This window comes from Clupea harengus, chromosome 11 (assembly GCF_900700415.2).
Source record: "Clupea harengus chromosome 11, Ch_v2.0.2, whole genome shotgun sequence".
Lineage (NCBI taxonomy): Eukaryota > Metazoa > Chordata > Actinopteri > Clupeiformes > Clupeidae > Clupea > Clupea harengus.
The window spans coordinates 19,686,765-19,698,985 of record NC_045162.1 but is presented as its reverse complement, the minus strand read 5'-3'; the positions used below and the strand labels follow the sequence as shown (position 1 = coordinate 19,698,985).

Below are 12,221 nucleotides of genomic sequence, written 5' to 3'. Positions count from 1 at the left end.
TCATTTAAAGGGGGGCGGGTTTGGAGAATGAGTCACACATCAAGAGCGTGGGTTTGATCTGTGATCTATTCCAAAACCAGCGGGTGTTTGGCCCTAAAATGCCCTAGTGGTTGTGGATTATACAACAAGTTGCACTTCCCACCTCCACCACCGAAGGCGCACTCTTAGTGAATAAGTGAGTGAGCTTGCATTAACTCTGTTCTGGTCCTGTCCTGGCGGCTGAGTTCAAGTTGGTATTTTTGCATTTCTTCAGATTATCACTTAGATCGCCAATACGCCTGAAATATTTTGGGCTTTCTCCCCAGAGTTATTATTTGGATATTGCGGTTTGGTGTTGAAGCAGACGTCATTGTCAAATTAATGAATACAGTAAAACTATGGCTTGGGCTGCTTCCTGTCTGCGCTAATAACAGCCTGTAGGACCAGAGAGGAGTTTGGTTACCTACTGGGAAGGTACATCCCACAATGAACTCTTCCTAGAAAGTGCTTTTATTAGTAACACTCAAAGTCCTTCAGGACACGTGTCAAGCTCTGATGAAACATGGCTGATAAAACAAAGCCGGGTTCATAAGGGCAGCCTCACTATTGCATCGTCCTGTCTGATCTCCAATAACCTCACTGCCAGACCAGCAGGCATCAGGCCACATCAGGACATCCCCCATACCCAGACCAGCAGGCATCAGGCCACATCAGGACATCCCCCATACCCAGACCACCAGGCATCAGGCCACATCAGGAGATCCCCCATACCCAGACCACCAGGCATCAGGCCACATCAGGAGATCCCCCATACCCAGACCACCAGGCATCAGGCCACATCAGGACATCCCCCATACCCAGACCAGCAGGCATCAGGCCACATCAGGACATCCCCCATACCCAGACCAGCAGGCATCAGGCCACATCAGGACATCCCCCATACCCAGACCAGCAGGCATCAGGCCACATCAGGACATCCCCCATACCAAGGCAGAGACCACATACTCACACGCCATCACATTTAGAATCACGTTAGATTCACATTTACATTCATTAAATCGAGCAGACCCTTTCATCCAAAGTGAATGACTTCATGCAGGTTGTGTTCCTCCCTCCATTGATCGTGCCAATGCTCAAATAACACAGTTGGTTTAAAGACCGTAATTCCCCTCATTAATCTAACACACGGTAAACGCATTAGTCACACATTTGAGGTTCGCAAAGCCATAAAAAAAAAAAAAAAAAACTGTCAGGGCCATTAAAATCACAGCGTAAGGCCCGAGTAGGATCCCTCTGCAGATACTCAAAGGGACTTGATGACCTTTCGGAGCGGGAGCCCAGTTTGTCGCTCTTTAAAGGGCCGTGCGCTGAGGCTGAAACAGCATGATTCAGAGGCACATGTTAGAGGTGCCGAGGCGGCAGCGGTGCGGTCCCTGTGAGGGGAGAATAATAACAGTCACTGCTTAGACTGGCGCTGGGCACGGAGAGTGTTTAAACTGTAGCCCAGGCCACTCCAAACACCTCCCACACACAGCAGCGTCACGTGACTGCTCTCTCCAACAGGGACGCTGCACCGCCCTCACTGCTGGGGGAGCTCCAGCCGGGAGCACAGGCCCAGTCCACATCTAGAATGCAGACCTGGCACAGATACGGCCCTGATCTGGCCTGAGTGTGGATCTTATATTGCGCAAATCTGGTCCTCCGTATATATATATATATATATATATATATCAGCTCTGGAAAAGATGAAGAGACCTCTTCAAAATTATCAGTTTCTCTGGGTTTACTTTTAATATTGGTATGTGTTTGCGTAACATTTTTATTCTATAAACTACTGACTGATTTCTCCCAAATTTCTCCCAAAAATTTTTTTTTTCATTTAGAGCATTCATTTGCAGAAAATGACAACTGGTGAAAATAACAAAAAAGATGCAGTGTTTTCAGATCTTGAATAATGCAATACCGATACTCATTTTTAAACAACACAATACTAATGTTTTAACTTAGGAAGAGTTCAGTATTAATATTTGGTGAAATAACCTTGATCACAGATTTCATGAGTCTTTCACATTGCCGTTTGGGTGATTTACGTCACTCCTGGTGCAAAAATTCAAGCAGCTCGGCTTTGTTTGATAGCTTGTGACCATCCATCTTCCTCTTGATCACATTCCAGATGTTTTCAATGGGATTCAGGTCTGTATATTGGGCTGGCCATTACAGGGTCCTGATCTGGTGGTACTTCATCCACGCCTTCACCGACCTGGCTGTGTAGCATGGAGCATTGTCCTGCTGGAAAAAACACTCTTCAGAGTTGGGGAACATTGTCAGAGCAGAAGAAAGCAAGTTTTTTTCCAGGACAACTTTGTACTTGGCTTGATTCATGCATCCTTCACAAAGACAAATCTGCCCGATTCCAGCCTTGCTGAAGCACCACCAGATTATATATATATATATATATATATATATATATATATATATATATATGATTACCACATATGAATGAGGCTCAAGTTGGAACTTTAAAAATGCGGGTCCATGCGACTTTTTACTGTTCAGACTGCCGCCAAAAAAAAATCAGATTTGTCCCACATTTTTTTTTCCACAGTCTGAACTCAGCCATAGTTCCTCTGCGTCATTACCTGTAAGCCTGCTGGGTCCACACCAGCTCAGGACAGGCTCTGTTCTGGAGTCAGCAGCTGTGATTGGTATTCGCTATGCAGTCAGTGGCCTGTGCTTATCTCTGGTCAGTGCTGTGATTGGTATTCACTATGCAGTCAGTGGCCTGTTCTTATCGCTGGCCCTTCCATGACCTCTGACCTCAGGGCCACAACACATGAGTGTCAGATTAACGGTATCTATGAGGGTTAACAGGAGAACATCTTCCCATAATATCATATAATGTAGTATCAGTCAACTGCAGTCCAAAGACAACACAAGGGCGTTTTGGCCCGAGATACATAGCTAAGCATGATTATGTATGACATAGCCTTGGCCTGTGAGTGCGAATGGCGTGAGACATCCCTCTGAATGTGCTGAGCCGAGCAGAATTGGGATGAGAAATGGAGAGAGGAAGGATGAGCTCAGCGTGAGATGAAGGAGGGCTGACTAATGTAGCACAGTCTCGGCTGGCAAGCGCTATTGTTTCTCCCCTTCATGCAGGTGGGGGTGGAATGGCTTCAAGGGGTTGTGTGTCTTTTACAGGCACTATTTTTAAATGATTGTCTCTATATTTGTACTTACAGCGCCTGTATGTCTGCGCATATGTGGTAGGCATATGTGGTAGGCAAAAGAGAGACAGCAGTACAGAAAAAAAGAAAGGTAGTGGAAAAGAGAGTGAAGTAAGATGAATAGATGGATAAAGAAAGAAAGAAAGAAAGAAAGAAAAAAAATAGTGAATGTCATAATCAGTTTAGTTAACCAGTCAAGGGAAAACCAGCACACTGAGCCGGGACCACCCTCCAGCTAAGGTCATGACTCGTGAGATATCATTTTATTTTTGGGCCCCTTTTAGGACAGGACCCGGGTGCGTCTGCATCACTTACACCCCCTACAGCACCGGCCCTGCACACACTGACCTGCCTGATCCCACTCCTGTGTGCTGGCACGCATACACACACACACACACACACACTCTCACTCACTGCACCTGACTGACTGCACCTGACCAGAGAATGATGAGCACCCTGACTCCAAACAGAGCTGGGTCTGTGCAAGACCCACCCACCTGTTAACCACTAGCTGCTTTTGAATATTTGAGAAATACCTGGCAGGTATGACACGAGCTATGTTTGGAACGTCCACTCGCTCGCTCACTCACTCACTCGCTCTATTTTATAGTGCACTTTATAGTGAACACAATTTACAGTTGAGAATTCAAACATTACAGCATTACAAAATGGCTAATTCACTATAGTGGACTATATAGTGTGTGAGTGGACGTTCTGAACATAGCTACGGGTTCTTGCCTTACCAAGTTCACTTAAGGCACTGTGCACTTCAGACATTGGTCAATTTCAATTAGAATGTTCCTATGGTCTGTAAAACTCTTTTCAAATGATATTGTCAAAGTCTTTACCAAAGTCATCATCAAAATAATAAATGATCATAAAAAATGGAAATAATAAATCCATGTGCAAGGGTACAAAACAGACACATGACCTGGCAAAGGAAACGCGGCTGTGAGCAGAGAGCTTAGCTGATGTATTCTCTTAACTACATAAACTGTGTTTCCATGCTTAAATCCAGAGGCTCACTCGTGTCTGTCTGATGAACTGGCCTCTGCGATCCACTTTGACATGATTTAGGCACGACATGTGTTGAGAGATTTGAGAGAGTAGACCGGTAGAATGGAAAATACGAGAGATCACCACATCACATCTGTTCAAGTTTTGTCTGAGATAGACTAGATCTTCAAAAGTAACACGAGACTGTCATTCCAATCTGGGCACAGGTGCACAACACAAGTAAGGGTATACCTGTGCACTTATTTCATGAAGACCTGAAGGAATAAAGACCAAGTGTGCAGGCTCCTCTCTCCCGATGACCAAAGATTCCTACGGTGCTACATGCGAGTCTGAACTAAGGAATAGAAACTCCGAAGGCTCTCATGGGTGCCCTCGCTCTAGCCAGATCTAATCATCACATTCCTTTGGTATCATAGGGCATTTTTGGCCCCTTTGCTGATCCATTGTGTTGCAACACCCAAACCCAATCAGCCAAGCTGGAACACATTAGGATGCACACAAACGTGCTAATGATCCAAACTCTGCCAATTAGCAAACCATAAAAGACAAGTATTTATGGGTTTAAACATGGAGCTTAAAAGCCAGCACTGAAAATACATTACTGGACAGCTAATTAACAGCTTGGTATTTGTTTGCTTATGAGTCTCCTCTCACTGACAGAGGGGCAGGCAGGGAGAGAGGGAGAGAGAGACAAACAGACAGAGAGAGAGAGAGAGACACAGAAACACAGAGAGAGAGAGAGAGAAAAAGAGTGAGAGAAAGAGAGACAGAGGAAGAGAGAGAGTGAGGGGGAGAGAACTAGAAAGAAGAAGAAAACCCCTTTGCATGACTTATGGAAAAGCTCAAACCACTGGAAGGGACCGGAATGTTCTGTGCGCCAAACTGTACTGGCTTTGCGAGTGGGGAGGACACAGTGCTCAGCCCTGTGCTGTCAGGGCCGGATTCAGACAGGCTCGGGCCGGATCCCATGAAGATGCCAGGCCAGCTGGCACGTCACCGCGCCCCTATGGCCCAGGCCTGACACAGAGCTATTGCTCACTGCAGCCGCCTCCATCCAAGAGTCAGAGGCCCACAAAACAAAGAGCCTCCGTCCCAGTGGGAGCAGATGAGGTGTACCGGGTGGAGCTTGGCAGCAAGACGCTGGCCCGTTAAGCCATTGGCCGAGCGCACTGCAGCCAGATGACAGGAGCTGCCAAACTAAGACAAAGGAAAACAAGTCAAGTGCTTGCTCCAATTAAGCGCATTCAGACATAAAGACAGCGTGCGTGTGTGTGTGTGTGTGTGTGTGTGCACAAATATCCTTTGCTTGGGTCCAAAGCATCTTTTTTGCATTATGTCATCTACAGTCAGGGCTGACTGCAAATGGATCTTTCCCAACCTCTCTCCATCATCTCCAATATAACCCTAAAATCTAGACTGGTGTCATCCACTCGACAGACCACAAGTATTACACCTGACTCTCAGGTAAGGTTAGACTCAAAACATACTCTTAACGTAAGCTGGCCCAGACCTGGAGCTGGTGATGATCTAACCAGAATCTGGTCCACTCCTTCTCCTGAACCTCACAGTTGACTAAGTCTCTACCAGCAACATGTGTAGCACTCCTGGGCTTGTCTAGCCACACCTGTAGCAAAAACATCCAGTGCTAAACCCAAGCTTGCCTTGACCTGGACCTGCCCGGAGCCTGCTGCTACCTGGATATATCACCCCAGAGAGCTGGGCTCATGTTAACCATATGCCACTACAGCGAAGGCCCGTGTGTGTGTGTGTGTGTGTGTGTGTGTGTAGGTGGGTGGGTGTGTTTAGACCTCAGATTTCCTGTTCCAGGCTGCCAACTGAATGGGCATCTGTTGGTCACCTGTACCCTCAGACTCCTCAGTGTTGAAGTGAAACTTAATCTGATAGGACCCTCAGAGTTGTTTTTGTTCTGATATTTACACAGACAGCTCATTAACCTGCAACCCCAACAGTGGAGGTCTGTAGCATTCAAAGTGGCTCCCTCATATGTATCAGTATGTGTGTGTGTGTGTGTGTGAATGTGTATATGTGTGTATGTGCGTGTGTGTGTGTGTATGTATGTATGTATGTGTGTGTGTGTGCGCTCTACCCTCTTCCCTTTATAACACTCTGCATACAATAAACACTCACATTCTCCTGTGTCGACACATCCTTTGGACACAGAGTGCTCAAACACAACACATTCTGGAATACACCTGGTGTGTTCCAACTGAGGCAGCCACCACCACGGTGCGGTCCACAGAGAAGCCGGTGAAGGGTGTGTGGGAGTGTAAGTGTGTAGATGTTTGTGTGGGGGTAGGTGTAGGTGAGAAGCCACTCACGCTCTGTGTACATATGGCCTCCAGCTTTCAGCACCTCAGTCCAACAGCCTCAATTAACGTGTTGTCCTCAATCTATACCCTGTTTAGAGTGCACACACACACACACGACCCCTGGGAGGACCACAATGTCCCACTGCTGTACCACAGAGGCTTGCCTGTGTGACCTTGCTGCAAATGCTTTAGGAGTCATTTCCTACCTTCCCTTTTAATTTCCTCATTCTAGGTCATGGGTGCTTATGACAGAGGATGCTTCAAACCCTGGCGCATGAAAAGGGCTTGTTTTGCCCTCGCAGGCAATAAAACGCTACCTTGAGGGTGTGAGAGGTGTTTGTGTATGTGTGTGTCTTCACCTGAGTCTGACAGCGGTTGCTATGGCCCCCACCTTGCAATGGCAAGATATCAGATAGATCACGTGAAACCCAAGCCCCTAGCCGTCTAAGAAGGACGCCTCAGTCTCCTCTTACCTCTTACACACACACACAGTCAAACACACATGCACGGCTCCATGGCGACCAGTCTTTCTGCAACAATTAGTGGTTAGGCTCCCCCCTAGGTAAACAAGCTCAGTAAAGCGCCATATGTGACAAACTCTAAATTGTGTTCTCAGATGTAAAGCCTTACGTTTGTTTGTCAAAGAACAGGCTACAGAGACGGACTGTTGTTCATGTGTTTAGCGAATGTGCTCACATTTTGGGAACATGTCGTCACATTTTTATTGTGTGACTGGCTATTCTGAACAAATGTCTCAGTGCAAACCAAATCTAGGCAAATCTTTCACATTCTCCGCACGTTGAGTACGTTGAAAATGTGTGATTGGGAATGACATATAACAGCCAAAAACACCTCTGAGGAAATTGTGGCTGTCACGCCTCAAAGATGAAGGCGGGTGACTAATAAATTAATCCTAACCGATCGCAGCTCTCTCAAAAACAACCCAATAAACAATTACCATTCACCTCAGCTCATTAAGAGAACAGAGACATAAGACGCGGAGGAAAAACAATGTGTGCCATAAAAACAATGTGTGCCATATAACATGAAAGCACCCTACATGTCTGCTACTCTCATTCGACATTGAGGGCCTAATGGCAGAACCACAGCAGAACTGCCACATAAATGTGGACCCGCACAGGAACTGTCAAACTAACCAACTATGGAACTCTGTCAGGTTATGAAAGTGGTATTGAATTGTGGATTCACGTTGTAGGCTAACTGTGGAACCAGAAAATAAAGGAGAATTTACAGAGAAGTTTGGCAGAAAAGTGCACAGTCAACTTGCAGGTCAGAAACCAACAATAACAGCAACCACAAAAACACCTCCGGATCAGGAGGGACGTGTTGCTAAGATGGAGAATGAGGTCATGTGCTGGCTTGAATGATATTGCTGATTGGAGAAACTGAAATGGTCAAAAACTGAATAGCACGAAAAATGAATTTAATGAATGGAATTCTATCAAATGAAAGTGAATGAAATTTGACAGACCAATATTAAAGCTTATTAAATCACATGGAATTGAACAAATTCTGTCTAAAGATGGAGTTTATCTGACTCTGCACTACAACAAGGCTGCCAGTCAACTTAAGGTGAAATTCCGTTCAGGTTAATAAGAACTGCCTCTGTACGAAAATAATTAAAAAGCTAACTGAATTAAACAGGTTTACTAGAAGGCCAGTTGCAATAATACTGATTGGGTCTTAGTGCATACAGCGTCACATTCATTCTGATGGTCTGCACACAGAGGCCAATCATGGGGCAAGCAAGGGCTTTTTCTCCAGCTTTCTCTAGGTACACAACAGCCCATTCAGACTAATGGGGTGTAAACAGACCAGTTGCGCAAGAAGAACTTCAGGGCTTCGGAGCTGAGCTTGCATCTCTGCAACGAGAGCTTAAGAGAGTCCCTTCCCCCAAAAGAAAAAGCAGGTTTTACGTCAATTCAGCCATTTCAAAGGTACGGATTGAAAAATGTACAACTCATAGAAATGCCACAGAGTACTACAGAGACTCCGATTTACAGCAACCATTGTTGAACTAGAATAGAATGTAAATCAAACCATGTCTGAACTGGAAGAGAAAGTAAATCAAATCAGAGGTGCACTAATGACGTAAAGTGCAATGCAATTATTCCAGGACCCATAAATAAGCTCCAAGAATACAATACATTCATATTCTGAGTAAATAATAAGTGACCTGCATTAATTAACCTTAAGAGCCATATCACCTGTTCTTATCTGACGATAAAAAGAGAACTGGTGGACTGAAAGGCTGAGCACATTGCCATCATCCAAAAAGTATTCACCCAAATACACTTCATTCAGCACCATCTGCTAGAGAACACCTGGGGACTGAAAAATGTGACCTCATTTCCCCAATACTCTCTTTAAAGTTCAATCAGGGAGTGAGCGCGCACACACACACACACACACACACACGGGAACACATAAAGGTAAGTGCACACACACACACACACACAACCACACACACACACACGCCAAAGTAAGAGTCATAAACCTTCATGACAGACAGCGTTGTGTGTTGTCATCAGGGGCCTGCTTATTGGCTGTGATCCAACAGGCGTGATGTTTGATCTGCACTGACCATGGCCTTATCTATAGTGAGGCCACCAGCTGTTAGACAGACAGACAGACAGACAACCAAACAAGTAGGTGGGCAGGCAGGCAGAAAGACACATTGCCAGGCAGACAGACAAAGAGAAAGACCGAAAGGCAAGCATAATAGACATGGACAGACACAAAGGCAGCAAGGTTGTTGAGTCTAGGAGTGGCACATCTTTACCAGGCTATTGTGTATTGTGCTCTGGCATTTAGGCCAACTTAATGAAGATACGGTTTTATATACCATATCTAATCAAGGGATTTGGGTGACTACATTATAGGTAACCCATGTCTTTTCATCAGGTATTTCCATGCCAATAGAGGCTCTATAAACCTTTTAAAACTGTGAAAACTGCGTAATATGTAATATGCAAACCTTAAAAAAGCCTTCTTTCACGTAGTGACACTACTCGCAAATTATATAATATTTATTTATCTGTACAATATTTCAAAATATATCTAACCAGACAAATTTCCTTAACACTACCTTTAGGATTTTTTAATGTTTGCAACATCCTAGATGGCAGTACAGTGATAACATGCCTTGTTCTCCGAAGGCCTGATCAGGACCTTGGACAGTGATACGAGCCAGCAGCTTTTTAGTTTAGTGACCCTGCAGGTCATAGTCACTGAGATGTTGCAATGTGTCCTCACTACAGACATAAAATGAGTCTCCATTACTAACAATCTACAAGGCAAGCTATTTCAACAACATTTCAACACAGTGTTCCTGATGATCCTTCAGCAAATATATTTTTGCCTTTAAGCCAAGTATGGTCACAGATGAAAGATTGCAGTCAAGCCTGATGTTCCAGTTGTGTGAGTGCTTGATGGCTTGTAGGTGCAGTATATATTTGTCTAGTCCAGTCTTGACTGAAGATAAAGTGTGCCATGAGGATGATATTCTAAAACATTAAAATACCTCGCCTGTAAACCTATAACCTAACTCATTAAGTATCGCAAAAGTCATAAGGGGGGCAGACAGAGTGGTACAAATAAAGACTATTCAGTAAGCTAAAACTCCATTCGTTATTCTTGCAAAGTTATTCTGGCATCCGCTAGGTCCTTCCATTCAATGTGCTGTGTAAGCAAAACAATTGTCAGGAAGGGAAGCCCATTCAGAAGGATCCTGGTAGGTTAATAGAGCCAGAATATGTTGAAACGTTTAGCTTAGTACATTGGAGGAGAGTCCAAAAGAGAGTGGGTTTTCTCTCAGAGTGCCTATTTTAGAAATAGTCAACAAAACAGTTGGTTTCAATAAACGTTTTAAGTTTTAAACTCCTGCTTTAATTCAATCCCACTGTTTTGAAAATCACACCCAAAGTGTTTTTGTCTTATAACACAACCTTGCCTGTCCCTTTAAGACATCCCTTTCACTTCCTCCTGAACCATGAAAATTAAGCTAAGTCATTCTTCCTCACCAACTTTTTTAACTGACAGATTACAAGGTTTTTGAAAATCAAAACCTTTTCCATTGCCAAACCATTCTTTATCTCGTTTTGTTGAGCTCTTTACTATATCACTCTCAAATGGTGTGTCCACAGTACATTATTTGCATAGTCAGCAGGTAGTTTAACTTTCACTTTAAAACTTACATAAATGAAATGTAGGAAATAAAACTTCAGACTTTAGTCGCACTATAATCAATTGGCAGTACTTATACAATCAGGACTATTCATTTAGACACATTTTCTGCCTTATACTCTGACAAGTCTAACACACTTTTACAGTAGCCTGTTACTATAGAGATAGGTGATCACTAGCAAACCACTTAAAACATCTTTTACACAAGTATATTAAGTGTATTGCTATAAAAGAAAAGCTACGTAGGCTGTGTTATCTAATAGATATATAAGTTTGCTTAACAATCTGCCATCACATATCTTGAATTATGACTTCCTCACCCTTGCTTTACATTACCAGAAGGCACGAAGGCTATAAGATAAAATATCATTATGATGTGAGGTAGGCTGTATGTGGATTCAAAGCAAAGGAAATGGGATTCCCTTGTGTACATTAAATAAATTATGAATGGCTTCGATTCGTTGTCAGTATCAAACTTGTGGCCAACTTTAAAAAGGCGGTGGTCGAATAGCTAACGTTAACACGTAACGTTAGGGGACTTCTGGACCGTCCTGATGATTTCAGAGGTTCACCCTCGGCAATAATAGAAGCGTGGCTCCTTTAAATTTAAATATAGCTCGTCACATCATCGACATACTTAACCGTGTTGGTGCAGAGCCTGAGCACAGGGCGTAGAAACCGTTCTTAAACAAACGAAAACTACACAAAAGGTTTGGTGTTGTTACCTTGTTGAGGTGGGGGTTACGTGTGACATCATACCCCCTCTTCTTCGTGTACACAAAAGTCTTACTTTGGTCTTCTGATTTATGCATCTCGGACTCGACGGATTCCTGTTTGACTAAACCGCGAGCCATGTTGCCGCCCTTTAAATAGCGTGGGCCTTCTACTGAACTGTTTGAACTCAACAAGTGGATGCGCCGGTATTGAAAGGTTGCGATAGGCTACTAGTGAAGACCGTCATGCGCCCTTATCAGTCACAGCTGTAGCCCCGGCAACGATTAAGTTCATAAATACAAAGGTATGTATTTCACTAGCGCGGATAAAAGACTGCTATTACAGTTCATTAAGCTTAGTAGGGTAATATTTACCCAAATTACTTTATGTTACAAGATTGTAAGTTTGGGCTTTAAATTCTAGCGTGAAATTTGGAACCGTTATTTAATATTTTTTGAAAATGATATGGTACATTCTGACCGGAACCTAGGGCAGACGGCGGACAGACGAGATGTAACAATTAAATAACGAAAATGGTATTACCAGAGTTGCATATAATAGGTTTTCGTCATTATAATTAAATTACAGCATTCATCTCATCATTTAGAAGCCACAGGTCACATATTGTAATGCTACTGCCACTGGAGTAGGAAACAGCTGATATTAATATTCCATAGTTCAACCCACACTTCCTGTCCATGCCTGATATAATGCGATATGATTTTATTTTTGGGCCCCCTTTAAAACT

General features: G+C 43.8%; 1 protein-coding gene across 1 annotated transcript in view; it reads right to left on the bottom strand.

Annotated features, from left to right (window-relative positions):
* The window catches only part of me1 (malic enzyme 1, NADP(+)-dependent, cytosolic), a 105,773-nt gene extending 94,119 nt beyond the window's left edge, over positions 1-11,654 (bottom strand). The window contains exon 1 of the mRNA XM_012824587.3: positions 11,485-11,654. Coding sequence (XP_012680041.1) covers positions 11,485-11,613 — 129 coding nt within the window. The 5' untranslated portion in view covers positions 11,614-11,654. The remainder of the gene's footprint in view (positions 1-11,484) is intronic.
* Positions 11,655-12,221: the final 567 nt, after the last annotated feature.